At 41.0% G+C, this 19,735-nt stretch overlaps 1 protein-coding gene across 2 annotated transcripts in view; it reads right to left on the bottom strand.

Annotated features, from left to right (window-relative positions):
* LOC102946167 (vitamin D 25-hydroxylase) overlaps positions 1-19,735 on the bottom strand; it is a 38,237-nt gene that overhangs the window by 3,255 nt on the left and 15,247 nt on the right. Inside the window, exons 2-4 of one of the 2 annotated variants that reach the window (XM_007057131.4) lie at positions 16,158-16,299; positions 4,054-4,686; positions 10-339 (exon numbers count right to left, since the gene is read on the bottom strand). In XM_007057131.4, the coding sequence (XP_007057193.2) occupies positions 10-339; positions 4,054-4,686; positions 16,158-16,299 (1,105 nt within the window). The remainder of the gene's footprint in view (positions 1-9; positions 340-4,053; positions 4,687-16,157; positions 16,300-19,735) is intronic. The other variant, XM_027819494.3, reaches the window with a different exon arrangement.

The raw sequence follows: 19,735 nt of genomic DNA, 5'->3' as shown, positions 1-19,735 counted from the left end.
AGCTCTTACCTAGTGAAAAAGGAACAAATGCATCTTTCTTGATGAACTGCCCACTGCTGTCCAAAAACCGTTCAGGATAAAACACTTCTGGGTTACTCCAGTACTTTTCATCAAAGTGTACAGAATAGAGGTTTGTAATTATTGTAGTGCCTTCAGGGATAGAATAACCACGCACAACTGTATCCTTAGAAGTTGCATGGAAAATACCTAATGGAGCTATATTACAGAACCTTAAAATTTCATGTAGAACTGCTTCAGTGTAAGGCATTTTGCATTTTTCTTCTAAAGAAGGTGTTTTGTTTGGACCCACAACCAAATCAATTTCTTTATGAACTTGCCCTGTTAGAGAAAAAAACCTTTAGTTTATTGTGCAATACTTTAAAATTTAACTGTAAGGAATAAATACATAAATATTTTGTGTTAAGACTAGAAATGTCTTAGTACTGAGTGCAGCACCTAACAGGCCGGTATGGTAGATATTTTCAATTTTTAATTTCCTCTGGTACTCTCATTCCACTGCTGACAGTTTTTTCAAGCCCCAAAGAAATAGTAATTTCGCAACAAACTAGGGCCATAATCTTGATTCTTATGTTTTTCTTTACTCAATAAGTTTCCCGTCTCAAGGAGCTCATCAGAATTGGGATAACTAACATCACATTCTAGATAGCTAAGATGAAGTATATTAAATGCAAAAAGAAAAAATCAAACACAAGAGCAGATCATGTATAGAAAATTCAGAATTAAGAGCTACTTAAACTTTAATCTAATTATCCCAAGATAGTACGCCACATATGTTGTGTAAAATCACCCACTATTTTAAGAATCTTGAAATAGTTAGGCACAATATGGTAAAAGTAAGAGGAACAACTCAAGCTGGATTCTGGAATTTTTTGACTTTTTGGGATATAAATTTAATTACTTCTCTTTCAAGCTTTCTTTTAAAAATGAAAAAATATAACTGGATCCTTTAAATCAACTGCACATTGAAAAATCACACAATAGTTTGCTCAACAGGGCAACAGCTCCTTTACTCTTTTTTTCTGATGTACTTTATCAGTGTGTTTGCTAATGCCATTAGACAGCCCCTAAATCACATAAAATAGCAGTGATATAGCTTGACTGGCGTCAACACAGTATATCTAGACAATGAAGAACTATTACCAAGTTCTTAAAATGAAACTAACCTCTCCCATCCCAAAGAAAATGCATGAGATAGATCAGACCAGAACCTTAGTGCATTTTGTAGTTAACTGGTATTTTTGATACAAGTTGAGATCCTCATGTGGAAAATGTCTGCATAAATGCAGGATATTAATATTATTTACTGCTATGTAAAGAATCTGAACTTGAATCCTGAGCTTATTTTTCTCCCAAGAGCTAACAGAAGTTGAGATCACACGAGAATTTTAGGGGAGAGGGATTACTTTGTGTTTTAACAGTACAGTGCCTCTTGAATGATCTGGCTGAGAGACAGAACTCCAAGAAGTGCCTAGTTTCTGTCCCCTGTTGGAAGATGATGATTGGGGAAGACCTAATGCAGAAGGGAATAAGAATGTTTCTTTTTGTAAGGCCCGTAAGTTGCCAACTTAGCGACTTTGTCACTCGATTTAGTGACTTTTTGCTTTCCCTTGCAAGAAAATAAGTGTCAAAGTGACCAGTGACAAATCTAGCGACTTTCACTGCCAATTACAGTGACATTCAGAGAAAGAAGTCACCAATATCTAGTCACAAAATCATTCACAAGCAGCTCAACGGTGTAAATAAAACCCATTTCATGATCTTTTTACTACATTCTGTTGCACACCAAGTCAATGTCATTATGTCTCAATTGAGTATGTCCTCAGAAGGAATCACATTCCAGGGCTTCTTGGGCTGAGATCACTATAATCTGCAGATGAGAAAAATAAGTTTGTGGAGGCTAATTAAATACTTTGCTAAGAGAGAGCAGCACTTTGGAGAGAGTAGCACATTAGCCAGGGTTTGTTTTTAACCCAGATGTGTTCTTTCTTGCCACTCCACAGTAGGTATCACACCCTGTGATGCAGGGAAAGATGCCTAATGAAGTGGGTAGGGTGGGGGAGGCAGGTTAGCCAGTGAGGAGAGCTGCACGGATGGAAGATGGGGTGGTGTGAGACAGGGGCACCATGCCCCCAGGAATGAAGCCCTTACTACAGGATCAAAGGTGGAACTAGCTTGATTTCAGTTCCCCTTTACTCCTTCCCCTGGCTTGATCTGGGGTTAGCTGCCCAGCTGTTTTCAGAAATGAAACCCTGGAAATAGGGGGAAGGGGTCCAGCTAACGGATTTTTGTTTTTTTGTTACTTTCTTGGCTCCCTGCAGTGCCGAGCTCAGGTCAAGTGAATGACCTCTTCCCCCTGGTTCTGAGCTCTCCCTTTCACTAACCTGTTGGCTCAAATCCAGGCTGGCAAGAAAGGAAGGCTCAGCTGAAATTAACCAACCTCAGTCAACTTGGGCTGCAGTGTACAGAGTGCCCTTCCTAATGAACAGAGGGCTGCAGTTTCCTTCCCAGTGAGCAGAAGGCACTCTCTTTATGATAACAGTGTACTGTTGTAGTTGCTTCTGGTATGCAACAGAATGTAGTAAGAGCATGGGATGGATTATATTAAACCCTCTTGAGCTGCTTGTGAATGATTTTGAGACTGTATTTGGGAGGGGGTTGTGTGTATACATATATATATATATATATATATATATATATATATATATATATATATATATATATATATACGTATAATTCTCTGGAAATTTTATGTGACTTTTTTTACTCCTTTTGAGTGCTTAAACAGCTACATCTAGTGACTTTTCAGGGTTTGTCTGGTGACTTCCTGTATGTGGAGTTGGCAGTGTTTTATGCTGCTTGTAAGGTGAGAATGATCCTGTATTATGAGGAAATTAAAAGAGTAAATATAACTAGTTATGAAGGTAATTATTAGCCTTCAATTTTTTCCCTTTTATCTCATGCCATGTACATACATACAAACATATATTGCTATCCCCTAGCCATATAAATTTGGAGTTCAGGAAACCCTTTTGATGAAATAGAGGCCCTCCAAAATGTATAAGATATTTTAAGTGATGGCCCCCATGCAATAACAATCACAATTTCTGTGGAATCACCAAGATGTACAGGAGAGCATGGTTAAACCAGTTAAACTAATGTATGAAAATTAAACACTGAGCAGAAGTCTCTGCTGGTGTTAATAAGCACAGTTTCATTGGGGTCAAGGCAGCAGCATCCATTTACATGAGCAGAAAATTTTGCCCATCATATATAAAATAGCAACTTTTCACACATTAATATTTGAGACAGTTAACTGGCCTCTTCCCCTAAGTATTAAAAAGTCTTAGTTCAACCTAAGCACTTACAAGGTTGTGATATGAAAAAAATCTTTTTTCAGAAGGTGTGTGAACTCATAAAGGAAGTTAACTAATGACATTTAATGTCCAAGCTTCCACACTAAAACTTCAATGTGACCATTTTCAAAAATACATGTTAGCATTGTACTTCAGAACTAAGCTAACACTGGTTATGTTTTAAAATGCTCATATTGTCTTTTTTCCCCCTAATGATCAACGTAAATATATATAAGTGTATAGAACATAAACCTGACATGGATTGATGCACTTAAGGATTAAAAAATGGTTCAGTTACCCAAAATCTGATTTACACTTTTTTGTTGATTGTGTTCTTCTGCCAGCCAGTATTCTGAGTCGTCATATTGTTCAACCTACACATAATAAAAGTAAATCTCTCCTTATTTAAAAAAAAGTTCACTGAAGTGCTTACAAAAAAAACCCCTTAAAATGTTATCCTAATGGTAACTTGATACCCGTTTTAGCTGCAGATAAAAAAGCATTGGCACGTCTGTCTGCAATACATTAAGAAAGGGACATAATGGCGTAATGCGCACACATTTTTATTTTTACTAAGGATTAGTATTGGCAACTCCAACACACCATGTTGAAAATGCACTCTAAATTCTCACCATAAAGGGTACAATATCAGTTCCTCAAAAATGAGAAAAATTCTTACCTTGAATGTTCGGATAAAGAGCCATAAACAATACTGCCCATCTTAAAACATTAGTTGTGGTTTCTGTTCCAGCTATGATGAGTTCTCCAACAGAGAAAATTAAATTTTTGGTTGAATATGTAGCCTCTGGATCATTTTCACTTCGATCCATTTCATCTAGATATGCATCAATGAAATGTCGAGGTGACTGAGGCTTCCTGTTTTTAGAAACACGCTCAATAAGTTCAAGCAAAAAGTTATAGACTTCAGCTGCATTCTTAAACAGTTGTTGATGTTTTCCAAAGGGTAATATGCCAATCCAGGGAAAAGAATTATACAAGAACACTGAAGCACTAGCAACTAATTCAATGTTTTCACTAAAAATCTCTATCATATGCTGAAATTCAGTGTCTTCATATGTAAAACGTTCTCCAAAGATAATCAAATTAGTAATGTTTGAGACTGCATTTGTTATCAAGTGTTTAAGATCAAAGGGTCTGCCTTTGTATGTATCAATGGCATCAAGAAAAAACATGGATTCTTCTGAAATTTTGTGTTCAAAGGACTTTTGACCATATCCAAAACAACGAAAGCTGCTTACAGCCAACTTGCGATGCTCTGTCCATCCTCTACCATATCTGGAGTTCAATAAACCTGAAAATACATTTTAAACAGTATTTTATGCACAGCTCTATATCCTTATTCAACAGATAACAAAACTATGAAAAACAGCAGTCCATTCTAAAAGTATATTCACAATTAGAGATGCCCCAGTGTCTTGGTTAGTGGTAATGTTCACTCCAATGCAGGAAAGATTCAGAAGTCTATTTCCTCATTAACGTATATGAATATTGTGACCCAAAGCACCTGTGTTTTCACAGCCTACACAATATTGTAATAATATGCCTTGTGAGGTATCATATGAAAACACATCCTACACACTATTATAATAATATGCCTTGTGACATATCATTTGAAAACAAATAACTAGCTGGTCAATAAAGTTATTAATTCCTTCTGTATGATGTTATTAGGAAATGTTCAAAACCAGACCACTCTGCCTAGGAAAAAGTTGTTAAACAGGTCTGTCCTTAAACAAAGGAATTTGTGTTTACCCCAGTTTACATGTAAGTAGTAAACAGGACCATCAAGACAGCCAGGGGAGGACATGGCAGGAAACAGAACAATTTGCATTTCAGCAAACACAGGTGGGGGAAGAAAGAGCATGGAGCTTCCTTCACTACCAGACTCCATGTTGCCTTCCTCACAGCTTGAATAAACTTTACTTGGAGGGGTATCGTTCAGGAGAATCCACTTCAGAGATTCAATGGACTATAAACGAAAGGGTCAGAGAACCCCAAGTTATCACTTTCACCTAAGATGACAAAGGTACCAGAACCTCTAGCCTCTGGAAGAGATCCTGGTCAAGGAGAGGGTAAGTCACCCTCTTGCTAGAAGGCTGAGAGTGATAAAGGCCTTCTTGAACAAATCCTTCAACCAAAACTTGCTACAATAAGTTTTAGATGTGTGTTTAAACTTTTATTTCCTTGTGGCCATATCTAACTTTATCTCTTATTCTTGAACTCACTTAAAATCTATTAAAAATTATTAATCTAAACTAACAGTGCCATGTTTGTACTAAAGTGAATGTCAACTCCAGTTAATGTAGGAAACTGGTGTGTTTTGTCTCCTTAAAGAAGCAAATTAACTATATTATTTCTTTTAACTAGGAGAGAGCTGAACATTATAGTGCACATGATTTTGGGAAGTTTCAGGACTGGAAGTGTGTTGGGGTCACTCTGCAAGTAGTAACCGAGACTGGTAAAAACCACAGTGGGGCTATACACAGGCTATGATGGTCAGAGCTGCTAAACCACGGGTGTATAGCACACAGACACTCAGGGTGTGACCTGCATGATGGTAGGTTGGTAGTGAGCTACAACAACAAATATTGCAAAACACCCAATGTTGCAGGGCAGGCAGTGATAACCCCTCATTGGTCTGGACTGCACTCCAGAACATGATGTGTATTTATTAGTAATTACCTCAAATCCTAATGAGAGTTATGTACATCTCTGTGAAAAGATGGGATAATAGAAACTTTGTCTCTAAGACAAAAACAAAAACACACACACACCAGCAAAACAAGAAAAAGGTTAATTGTTTCAGTCTCCCAGTGATAAGTTGCACAGTGTATATGCCAATGAATAAAGGATGGCTCTGGATACAGATAGGTAGCACCTTTATTTTCCCACCCTCACCTATAATCTCAGAGTGTCAGGCACTTGGCTTCTTAACTATACTATAGCAATTCATGTTTTATCTAATATAAAGGCCTTCCTATGTGTCAGGGTTCTCTCCCCACTCTGAACTATAGGGTACAGATGTGGGGACCCGCATGAAAGACGCCCTAAGCTTATTTCTACCAGCTTAGGGTAAAACTTCCCCAAGGCACAAACTCTTTGCCCTTGGAGGGTACGCTGCCACCACCAAGTGATTTAACAAAGAATCAGGGAAAGGACCACTTGGAGTTCCTATTCCCCCAAAATATTCCCCCCAAGCCTTTACACCCCCTTTCCTGGGGAGGCTTGAGAATAATATCCTAACCAATTGGTTACAAAGTGATCACAGATCCAAACCCCTGGGTCTTAGGACCATAGAGAAATCAGTCAGGCTCTTAAAAGAAACAGAACTTTATTAGAAAGAAAAAAGGTAAAAGAAGCACCTCTGTAAAATTAGAAGGGAAGCTGATCTCACAGGGCAATCAGATTTAAAACACAGAGGATTTCCCTTTGGGCAAAAACTTTAAAGTTACAAAAAGAAAACCAGGATTACACCTTCCTCTCAGCACAGAGAAAATCACAAGCCAAAACAAAAGTAAACTAACACATTTCCTTGCTAGTACTTACTAATTCTAATAGAGTTGGATTGCTTGCTTTCTTGATCTCTCTCCGGCAAGCACACAGAATAGACAGACAAAAGCCTTTCCCCCCCCCGCCTAGATTTGAAAGTATCTTGTCCCCTTATTGGTCCTTTTGGTCAGGTGCCAGCCTGAGCTTCTTAACCCTTTACAGGTAAAAGGATATTGTGTCTCTGGCCAGGAGGGATTTTATAGTACTGTATACAGGAAGGTTGTTACCCTTCCCTTTATATTTATGACACTATGTAATACAGAATGGGGTTGGGGTTATGCTCTTATTTTTTATATACTGACACACTTTTAGCTATGGGAGAATATTTAGAAGAGACGGTTACTCAGCTTGTGCAGTAACTGAGGTTCTTCAAGATGTGTCCCCCTGTGGGTGGCTCCACTTCAGGTGTCAGTGCGTCCTGGCACCCTCAATAGAAGATTTTCGATAGCAGTGTCCATCAGGGCCACGCATGAGCAGTAGCTGTCTTGCAGTGCCATTGGCAGCTTGACTAGCATGTGCACAACCCAACACACTCTACTGTAGAGTCCTTACTGCAAACTCTGAAGCAGAGGGGAGGAGCGTGGGTAGATAGTGATCTTGTTGAATAAGCCCTGATGCGGGTTCTATTTTGAGTTGGTCGTAACACATCTGGATGCAGTTGGAAATCCATTTTGATAGTCTCTCTGAGTGGATACTGCAGAGCCTTTGGAACACTCTGTCTTTGAAACAAAAAGCCTTGGGGATTTTCGGAAGGGCTTTGTTCTGTCCAAGTAAAATGCTAACGTGTGTCAGATACCCAACATATGTAGGACAGTCTCTTGTGTATTCACATGAGGTTAGGGATAAAACGTAGGTAGTGAATCGGTTGATTGAAGTGGAAAGAGGATGATATTTGGGATATAAATTTAGGATGTGGTCTCAATGTGACTGTTCTGGAAGAATATGGTGTATGGGGGATAAGCCATAAGAGCCTCTATTTTGTTTTTGCGGATGTAATTGTGACCAGGAACACCACCTTCATTGATAAGTGGAGAAGGGAGCGGGTGGCTAGTAGCTCAAAAGGGTCTCTGGGTAAGGCTTTTGAGCACCAAGTTTAAGTCTCATGGGTTCGCCTATTTCTGGGCATACATTTTATATACCTTTTGAGAAAACGTTTTGTCATCAGGTGTGCAAATACCGATATGCCATCAACCTTATGGTGAAAGGCGGTAATTGCTGGTAGGCGTACTCTAGCCAAGCCTGTGGAAAGCCCTGAGTTCTTTGGTTCTAGTATGTATTCCAAGCCTAATGGGAGTGGTGCCTTAAGTGCAGATACGTGCTTGTTCTGGCAACATAAGGAGAATCTCTTCCATTTTTGGACGTAAGTGGTACGTGTGGTTGATTTTCTGCTGTTTACTAACACCTGTTTTACTTGTTCCGAACAGGTTAATTCATCATGGAGGAGCCACATCCTTGTGAAGTTTCTCCAGGCTCGGATGGAGGACTTGACCTTCATCTTGCGAGACAAGATCCCGTTGCAGAGGGAGACTGTGTGGCAAACACATTGCCATGTACCTCAGGTATGGGTACCAGGTCTGCCTGGGCCATGTCAGACTTTGGCTTGTCGATCCGTATCTTGTGTATTATTCTGAATTTTAGTGGTATCGGTGGGAATACATACAGGAGAGGAGCATCCCATCTGATGAGAAAGACGTTCCCCTAAGGATCGTGGTCCCAGGCCTACTCATGAGCAAATCTGAGGACATTTGTTGTTTCATGCAGTCGCAAATAGGTCGACGCAGAACCCCCACATTTGGAATATGTGTTGTATGATACTGTCATTTGGTTCCCATTCGTGGTCTTGGGAAAAATATCTGCTTACTGTGTCTGCCTTTGTGTTCTGGCAGCCCGGGAGGCATGAAGTGGTAATGGTGACTTTGTGATTTATGCATCAGTTCCATAATTTTATGGTCTCTGTGCATAAGGAATGAGAACAGGCTCCTCCCTCTTGATTTATGTAGAACATACATGCAATGTTGTCTGTCATTACTCTTACTATTTTGTTTTTTATCATTGGGAGGAAGTGATCACACACGTTGTGAACCACGTGCAGTTCGAGCAGGTTGATGTGTAAGTGTGTCTCTGAGGGAGACCACTTCCCTTGGATTGTATGCTGATTCAAGTGTGTGATACAGACGATCTGCCAAACATCTGTTGTGATCACTATGGATGGTGGATCCTGTTGGAATGGCATCCCTGAGGGGGATAGCGTAACCCAATTGTATTATTTCCAAGACCCATTGATTCGTAGTAATGGATGCCCAAGTGTGAATAGAATGGGCGCAGTTGGTGACCAAAGATCTGGGTATGCGTAGATGGCACTGGTTGGTGGGAGAGGTAGTTCAAACCCTTGATCAGTGTTTCAAAATTGTGTCTTGCCCGATGGAGTCTGGGTCAGTAGGCTGAGACCGTGGGGTTCAGCGTCTCTGTGGGTGTTGTCTCTGTCTCTGGGAGTCACAAGGTCATTGTCTTTGGAAAGTACTCTTGGCCATGCTGGTATGGTTGATAACTCCTATGCCTGTTCGAAGGTGTGTATATGCCTAAGATGCAGAGAGCTGTCCAGGAGTCCTTCATGGAGTGAAGGACCTTGCCTGTTTTGGCCAAGAACAACTTGTCTGTGTTGAAGAGGAGATCTTCTACCTTTGTCTGTAAGTCCTTTGGATTCTGGACAAGTGTAGCCATGATGCTCTGTGCATGACTATCGCTGTGGCCACTGTTCGTACAGTCATGTCCACCATGTCAAGGGATGCCTGTAGTGCTGTTCTTGCCATAATCTGTCCCTCATTAAGGATTGCCTTAAATTTGTTCCTTCCTCTCCTTGGGGATGTCGTTAAGGACATCTCTGAGTTTTGCGTAATTTATGTAGTCCTATTTCGTGAGGAGTGCAGCATAATTAGCTGTGTGAAATTGTAGAGTCTCAGATTAGTATACTTTGTGACTGACTCGATCTAGTCTCTTCCAGTCTTTGTCTTATGGAGTGGACCTGTACTGGGGTTGTTTTCCTCTTTGACTGACCACATCTACCACTAATGAATTAGATTGAGGGTGTGAAAAGAGGAAGTCCATTCCTTTAGCTAGGGACATACTACTTCCTATCAGCTCTTTTACATATCAGGGGGAATGGTGACTGGTGTTTGTCATACTGTTTCTGCTGGCTCCATTATAGCATCACTAATTGGCAGTGCTATTTTGGACGTAGATGATGTTTGGAGGATCTTTCAAAGTTGATGCTGGGTGTTGGTCACTTCCTCAAATGGGATGTTTTGGCTTTGTGCTTCATGCCGGAACAATTCTTGGAATTATTTAAAGTCATCTGCAGCTGTAGGAAGTGGTGGCATGACAGCCTCATCCAGCGATGATGATGAGTAATGGGCAGGTGACATGCCTTGTTCTGTGTCCACTCCTTTGTCGTCCTCCATTTCCTCAGGGGCCACTGATGACTCCTGTACTGAGGTTGTAAAGGAACACGTGTGTCTCTTTTGAGGTCTGTTGTACTGATTCACGTAGGCTGCCCCTGGGTCCCATTACAGCCATTGCATCGGGAATAACATAGGTGGGCACACCCATGGGTGTCTGAACCACGGCTGAATGTTTCGGTCTCGGTGGTCTCTAGATCTGATATGTCCCAACATTGGCCTGGTACCGGTCGGTAAGGAGTGGCACAATGAAAAGGTGCCCTCGTCTAGATCATCCTCCTCATTGCTGGAGAATGGTGGCACGATGGGGGAGTCAGGTTGCTCCGGTGTCGTCAGTACCAGTGACCCCTTGGTACCATATAGTGGTGAGCATGGGGTGGAAGATACCGCCATGTCCTCCTGATGCATAAACTGGTGCGGTGCTGTCAGGGTTCCTTCCCCACTCTGAACTCTAGGGTACAGATGTGGTGCCCTGCATGAAAGACCCCCTAAGCTTATTTCTACCAGCTTAGGTTAAAAACTTCCCCAAGGCACAAAGTCTTTGCCCTTGGATTAAGTAAAATGCTACCACCACCAAGTGTTTTAGACAAAGAACAGGGAAAGGACCACTTGGAGTTCCTATTTCCCCAAAATATCCCCCCAAGCCCTTACACCCCTTTCTTGAGGAGGCTTGAGAATAAACAAGATGAGCACAAGTCCCTTGGATTTTTAAGACCCAAAAAACCCAATCAGATTCTTAAACATCAGAACGTTATTAGAAGAACAAAAAAAAGATATGAGAACAACTCTGTAAGATCAGAATGGAAGATAATCTTACAGGCAGTCAGATTCAAAACATAGAGAATCCCTCTAGGCAAAACCTTAAGTTACAAAAAGACACAAAAACAGGAGTACACATTTCCTCCAGCACAGCAAATTTACAAGCCAAAAAACAAAGAAAACCTAACACATTTTCTAGCTAGATTACTTACTAACTTTACAAGAGTTGGAAGGCTTGCATCCTTATTCTGTTCCCAGCAAAGGTATCACACAGACAGACAAAAAACTCCCCTCCCCCACCTTCCAGATTTGTTCATTGGTCATTTTGGGTCAGGTGCCAGGGAGGTTACCTTAGCTTCTTAACCCTTTACAGGTGAAACAATTTTGCTTCTGGCCAGGAGGGATTTTATAGCACTGTATACAGAAAGGTGGTTACCCTTCTCTTTATATTTATGACAGGTGCCATGGACTTCAGTGCTGTACCCTTTGGTGCTGACGTTTTTGAAGGTGCTATGGTCAGAACCGATTGTTTACGGGTTACCACTGGTGCCAATACTGTTGCAGACACCAGAGGTGGGGGTATTGGCATTAAAGGCTGTGGTACCATCGCCTTCACTGTGTTGTTGGTACCGTGGAGAAGGAGTTTGGCTTTTGTTTGCCTCTCGACTCCTTAACCTTGCTAGTAGAGGTCCCAGTGCAGGTGGTGCCGGAGGATCCTGGTGCATCAAAGGTGCTCACTCTTGGCGTAGCTGGCACTGAGGATAGCGACCTTGCAGGAGACTGTTTTCTTTTCAACGGCTCTCTCTGCTGAGGTGATGTGTCTCTTCTCCTTGCTTTCTTGGAGGAGTGAGTACTTGATGACTTGCCCGGAGAGTCCCTGGTTGGGGAGTTCTGCTGTCCAGATTCAGAAGCTGATTGAAGGGATTTCTCCATGAGAATGAGTTTAAGTTGGAGATCTCTGTCCCTTCTGGTTCTGGCTTTAAGGTTGCTTCAGTGAGCGCACTTTTGTGGTATGTGTGACTCACATAAGCAATGGACATAGAGTGAATGGCCATCAGAAATCGGCATTGCGTCCTTACACAAGGAACATCTTTTGAAACCTGGTGAGCCAGGCATATTTTAATGTCCCTTTTTGATGTTATTTTTAAATGGAATAACTAAAGATTTTTTTTAAGGGAAACAGAAAAGGGGATGAGAAATATATAGACTGGTAACTTACTAAACCAAACTAACACTAATAACTGCTAACTAATTCTAATTATTTTCTTTAGGTTGTCTTTCGACATCGCTATGGGACTCTGTCTCAGGCAGAGGATGGTTGAGAAGGAACTGAAGGGCAATCAGGTCATGCGTGCTAGTCAAGGCGTCAACAGCACCATGAGACAAATACTGCGCATGCGCGGCCCTGACAGACACTGCTACCGAAAATCTCCAATCAACGGTGATGGGACGCATCAACATCTTAAGTGGAGCACCCACAGGGACAGCACTTGAAGAAGAATTATTTCTTATGGACACAATGATTGACAGTGATTTCCTCCCCTCCTTTTTTCACCAACTGATTTCTTCTGATACGGAGTTTTGTGTTCCACACTGCTTATCTCAGAGTACGTGTTATACCAGTACCCAATAATCTGCACACCTAATAATACATTTTCAGGTTTAGTTCAAACTGTTAGTTTTTAGAATCCTGCATGGTTTGAAACCCAATTACTTGTGAGACTGCTTCTCTCTGTGTGTGATACTGCTATACTAGCTATCAGAGAAGACACGCAAGTCAGAGATCCCTCAGTTTAAATGAGAAACTGATGGCAGGGCATTCTCCAAGAAGAGACCTTACTTGTACTGCTTGGTCCACCAGTGTGTATTGTTAACCCTTTGTGTTCACTACAAAGCCCATCTTTTCTCTTGGGTATCTAGGAGGTAGTCAGTTGATAGGACAAGAAATATTGCTTTAATGGTAAGGTTATTATGTGACAACTACATTTTATTATACTTCTAGGCAGTTCAATAGGTTAAACCAGTGGTCCCCAAACTGTGGGGCATACCCCCCGAGGGGGACATGGAGGAACATTCGAGGGTGGGGAGGGCGCATGGCAGGGCCCAGCTCAGCCCCACAGGGAGTACGGAGGAAGCACCACCCAGCCCCACTCTGCCCACAGCCACAGCACCACTTTGTCCCCTGCTCTGGCCCCAGCTGCAGCTCTGCTCCAGCCCCAGTTCCACTCAACCTCCAGCTAATCTCCAGTTCCAGCCACAGTTCCACTCTGCCCCATCCCCAGTTCTGCCCTTATTCCCTCTCCCTCCCTAGGCCAGCTCAGCCTCTAGCCCCAGCTTCTCTCCCATTCCCAGTTCTGGCCCCAGCTCCGCCATTAGCCCAAGCTCTTCTGCTGAGCCAACTGTGCAGTAATGGAGGGAGGATGCGGATAGATTCCATTACTGGTAAGGGGTGTGTGTGCAACAGGAAATGTTTGGGCACCTCTGGGTTAGACATTTAAAAAAATGTACTAATGTTGTTTTTAAACTGAATTTTAGACTGACAATGAATAACATAAAAAAAAACGAAAGTGAACTCATATGACAAAATGTTGAAGCCACAGTACTATAGTGAAAAGAAAAGGAGTACTTGTGACACCTTAGAGACTAACAAATTTATTAGAGCATAAGCTTTCGTGAGCTACAGCTCACTTCATCGGATGCATACAGTGGAAAAGCTCACGAAAGCTTAGTTCTAATAAATTTGTTAGTCTCTAAGGTGCCACAAGAACTCCTTTTCTTTTTATGGATACAGACTAACACGGCTGCTACTCTGAAACCAGTACTATAGTGGTAGTCTGTAGTGATTTCTATAGTTTAGTTAAGTGAATTCTAACTTCTGTATAGGCTTCCATTTTTCAGATGCTCATGTTTATGTCCATGTCCACGATTTAGCTGTGCAATACTTGGGAAAAAAAAACCCCATACTGTTGTGGATTCTATTCTATACAGATTATTTGATGTCCCTCATCAACACAGTAATCACTGAAGTGCTCTGAGCAACCTGACTAGTATTTGTTCCATGTAGTTCCTTCTTTCTCTCTTCCTCTCCCGAAGGAGAAATTGTGTGGGTTTTTAATAAATAATTTTAATATATTATATGTGACCTCTGTGTTTATATTAGCAAAACCAAGTCATGGTTTGCACTTGGAACTAAAGGTGGTGAAGTCTGTATGATGCCTCATATTTGACAACTGCTCCCTTTTCTCCTGTTTTATCTCTGTCAGTTGCAAAATATGTACACAGCCATGCTTACAAGGCCAGTTGCCACAAAGAGGTATTTACCTTGTGAGAATTCCCTCAGGGAAGAACAACTTTAAATTCCAGCTGAGCTTCATAGGATTCCCACCAGTGAAGGCTGCCCCAGGAGAGCTGCTAAATCAGCACATCTCCTGGCTAGTCTGGGCCAGTTTTGCCAACTTGACACTCATAACCTCGGGGTGGAGTGAGATTCAAGGGTGGTTTGCACCACTACATCACTGCTTCTGGTGGATTTTCTGTTGCTGGATCCCAGAGTCCAGATCCTACATCCAAAAATTAATCTAGACTATTACTTCTTCACCATTACACAGAGAGGGTCCACAGTCAAAACACTTCAATTGTGGACAACTCAAGGAGCCTAAAGGTTTAAAAGACCCTATTTGTCTTTACCTCAATTATTATATTGGAAAATTGATTCTACATGAATTTAAAAGGTGAATTAAGAGTTTCAAAATTCTGCCTTTGTCTTTCTCAAAAAGATCAGTTCATTTCTTTAATGCGTCTAGGTTTGGCATAGGCACAGGAAAAATTAATGAGCAAACTTATAACAAAATTATATTTTGAATGACAAAGCATGAGAAGGTTTTTTGATTCTACTTGAGTTGGGAAGGATAGCAACAGAGCTCTGAATGAGAGTCAAAATAGTCTACAGCCATGAAGATTTTAATGCAAGGGCCAACTATATCTCAAATGAAAAGTAAAATTCATTGGCATCATACTGCCTTCTTCACAGTTGAGATGGAACAAAAGCCCACTCATCCAAAGAGAAGCAAAGCTCTGCATTCTAAGAATTTTAGTCTTTATTTTGCAAGAATGCATGTATATGATGTGTGCACACAAAATCTGGTTTAGTTACTCTTCTTACTACTTAAATATGTTAGTTAATGTTTGCCCCCAGTTCACTGGGAATGGGGGAAGGGAGGAATGGCAAAATTACCCAGTCCAGTGACCAGAAAGTAGTATAGAAGAGAAAACGGGGAAGAGAGAAGCAATCTACGTTAAGAGAGCTAGCTGGACTTGAGTAATTAAAGCCTGAGGGAAAATATTCCTGAGTCCAAGACACTGGCAATCAGCATTCCAACTCAATTCAGTGAAATGCTATTTCTTGTAAAATGTAGAATAATTCATTCTCCTGGACTGTGAGGTCTAATAATTTTTTTTTTTTTGGTTATGGCAGCGTGAGACCACCTTCCTATTGATCATCCCGGATCCACATTGATGAAAAACTCATAGAAAACAAATTAACACACAAAAAGGGCTAGACCTGCACAGGAGGCAGGAATGAACACAATAGCAAAAGATATTCAAACAAGATCAACACTGAGCAATTGGAAGACTTGAAGTGGCAGATGAAGAAGTGTAGCTTCTGCATAGACTTCTTTCCCTGACCATTGTCAAAAAAGTGACTGAAAAGTTCCAAAGTCAACAGTGCCCTGGGTTGTGTGTGATCACCAGTGAGGAGGGAGGGAACTCATGCTGCAACCTGCTACCACAGACCATAGGAACATTAACTTTAGAGCTTAAAGAATTCTACTTTCCTTACTCAGGCGCACAGCCCAAGTATGGGACTCTTTCCCAGACACTATCTTTAGAAAAGTGTCAAATATTCTGGAATAGGAGATGAAAAGATTGGGAAAGTAATCTAAAGTAAGTATCCAATGTAATAAGAAAATATCTTCCCTTTCATGACAGCAGCACATACCTCCCATATTTGTCAGCTTCTTGAACAAAGGAAGAGATGGTCTGTCTGCAAAAACTTCACTTTGATGAACCAGGCATTCTTTTACAGCATCATAACCATTCAGTACAATAGCAGATATACCTCCAAGATCAAGACTGAAAATCTTTGAAAAGAACAAATGAACAAAAGTGCACTTGTAAAATTAAACTGCAAGTCATTTTCAAGAATAAGTAATGGAGACAATACTGGAAAAATTAGAACTAAGCATCACTACCATAAATATTTCGTAAGCTGTTTTCAGATTGCAAGTATAAACATTGTTCAGAATAATCTTTTCTCCATAAACTTTAGATTGTAAAATCTTTAAGGCTGGGACCATGTCTCCATGTATTTTTTGAACAGTGCCAACTACAATTCAGCCCAAATTCTGTCTGAGGCTTTTGAACACTCCTGCAATATAAATATTAAATAATAATAGAAAGATATTGAATTGACAGTTCTATGAAGTCCTCTGTTTATTATGAGTATTCTTTATCCACAGAATAGGTGTGCCATGCAAGCTTCATGAAACTATCTCCGACTCTGATTTGCAGGGACCAAGTGAGAAGAAAGTTTCATCACCATGCCTATGTAACCCCGGGTCTCTCTCGCTGTTGAAACTGTCAAAGGTGCCAATTGTGTTAGAAGAGTTTGGCTATGGACACCTGTACACTAGTAATGGACTGAAACCACTAGCTCATTCCACACTGACCACCAAAAAGCCATCAAATGATGACAGCCACAACAGTTGTGCCAGCATGACAACCATCAAATTATGAGATGGTCCATCTAGACCCATTTCCTGTCTCTGAAATTGGTCACCAACTCATTTCACATAGGCCACTAAAGAATCATCAAATGATGATACCCATGACGACAGCCAACAAATGATACCATGGTCCATCTAGTCCTGTACCTGTCTCCAGAAGTGGCCTAGATGCTTTAGAGGAACATGCAATAAATCCTGTTGAAGGCAGATATGGGATAATCTGCCCCCAACTAATGTCTTGTCCTAACAGCTAATGAAGATTAGCTTAACCCCTAAGCATGAGGTTTTATATTACTTTCAAACCTTTTTTTAGTATTATAACTGGATATTCTTATTACCCATATGACTAGGGCCCTACCAAATTCACAGTCCATTTTGGTCAATTTCACGGTCATAAGATGTTTTTAAAAACTGTGAATTTCACAATTTCAGCTATTTAAATCTGAAATGTCATGATGTTGTAACTGTAGGGGTCCTGACCCAAAAAAGAGTTATGGAGGGGTTGCAAGGTTATTGTAGGGGGTTGCGGTACTGTTACCCTTACTTCTGCGCTGCTGCTGGTGGCAGCACTGCCTTCAGAACTGGGCAGCTGGAGAGCGGCGGCTGCTGGCTGGGAGCCCAGCTCTGAAGGCAGAGCCACCACCAGCAGCAGCAGAGAAGGATAGCATGGTATGGTATTGCCACCCTTACTTTTGCACTGTTGCCCACAGAGCTGAGCCCTCAGTAAGCAGCTGCCACTCTCTGGCTGCCCAAAATAATGTAATTTTACTTTGTGTTCTGCAAGCAGCTGTGCAGAAGTAAGGGCGGCATGGTATGGTATTGCCATCCTTACTTCTGCGCTGCTGTTGGCGGGGTGCTGCCTTCAGAGCTGGGCAGCCACTGCTCTCCGGCCATCCCACTCCGAAGGCAGCGCAGAAATAAAGGTGGCAATACTGCAACCCCCCCTGCAACTTCCTTTTTTGGGTCAACACACCCAATTTGAGAAATGCTGTTCTTCCCCTTTTAAATTTGTATAGTATAGGGTAAAATCACATAAAAGACAAGATTTCACAGGGGGAGACCAGATTTCACAGTCTGTGACTCTTTTCATGGCCATGAATTTGGTAGGGCCCTACATATGACTGTCCAGTCTCACTTTGAAACTTGCTGAGCTCTTGGCCTCCATTACAACCTGTGGCAAAAAGTTTCAAAATCTAATTATGCATAGTGTGAAACAGTATTTCCTTTTATCAGTTTTGAATTTGCGGCCTTTCAATTTCTTTGGCTGTCCCCCTTGTTTTTCTTTTATGAGACGGGGAACAGAAACTCTTAATTTACTTTCTCCATACCATTCATCATTGTGCATACTTTTACCTTGTTCCCACTTACTTATTTTCTTTCTAAAGTATACAATCCCAGACTTTTCAATCTCTCTTCAAAAGAGTTTTTCCAGGCCCCTAATCATCATCATTACCCTTCTCTGAGTCCCCCACAATTTTGCAAAATCCTTTCTGAGATAAATTGACCAGTACTGCATATGGTATTCCAGGCAAAGGCAAATTATTGATCTATATAGTAACATAATATTTTTCATATTATTTTCCATCCCATTTCTTATGCATCCTTAAATTTGGTTTGCTTTTTTGACAGCAGATAAGGCAACCATAACATTTTGCCATTATGGAAAATTAACCATTTATTCCTACTCTTTGCTTTCTGTCTCCTAGCCTGATTTTAATTGACAATACTTTGCCTCTCACCCCATGACTACTTAGTTTCTTTAGTAGTCTCTCAAAAAAGAAACTTGTCATAGGTCTTTTGAAAGCCTAAATAAATTGTCAGCCAGTTCTTCTTTATCCATTACTATAGTGATATTCAATTATAAAAGGCATAATTCTCCTTGAGAAACCACCATGCTTGTTGGACCCTATCAAACCACAATCTTCCACACATTATTAAACTGTAATTACTGTCTTGACCTATTTACTAGGAACAGACGTAGGTTTACTGGTCTGTAATTCCCTGGATCACTACTAGAACCCATTTCTACCCCTGCTAGGTAAGAGATTGAAGTCCAGGACCTCCCTGGTAGCATTCTCTGAGATGCTCCCAGTTCCACGCGCAGGGCCAGACAGACAGGCAAAACTGCAAGGTCTCAATGCAGGGATGAGACGATGGTGTAGGGAGGAGGGGTTTAGATTTATTAGGAACTGGGGAAACTTTTGGGAAAGGGGGAGCCTATACAGGAAGGATGGGCTCCACCTAAACCAAAATGGAACCAGATTGCTGGAACTTAACATTAAAAAGGTCGTAGAGCAGTTTTTAAACTAAGGACTGGGGTTAAGCCGAGAGGTGCGGAGGAGCATATGATTCGAACATCCCTTAGGGGAGGATCTATTAATAGAGAATCTCTGTGCCCTAGTGAGGACCAGAGGATGGAAAATGATAAAATACAGGCAGGGTCTGATCAGAAACAGTCAAATAAAAAAGAGTCCCATTCAATTACATTGTGTAATGGCAGACAGCTAAAAGGAGACAAGTTCTTAAAGTGCTTATATACCAATGCTAGAAGTCTAAATAATAAAATGGTGAACTAGAGTGCCTTGTATTAAATGAGGATATTAATATAACAGGCATCATACAAACTTGGTGGAATGAGGATAATCAATGGGATACAGTAATACTAACGTACAAAATATATCGGAAGGACATAACAGGTTGTGCTGGACAGGGAGTGGCATTATATGTGAAAGAAAGCGTAGAATCAAATGAAGTAAAAACCATAAATGAATCAAACTGTACCATAGAATCT

The sequence above is a fragment of the Chelonia mydas genome, chromosome 6 (genome assembly GCF_015237465.2).
Source record: "Chelonia mydas isolate rCheMyd1 chromosome 6, rCheMyd1.pri.v2, whole genome shotgun sequence".
In the NCBI taxonomy this organism is placed as follows: Eukaryota; Metazoa; Chordata; order Testudines; family Cheloniidae; genus Chelonia; species Chelonia mydas.
The sequence above is the reverse complement of the archived record's forward strand: the minus strand, read 5'-3'. Positions and strand labels throughout refer to the sequence as shown.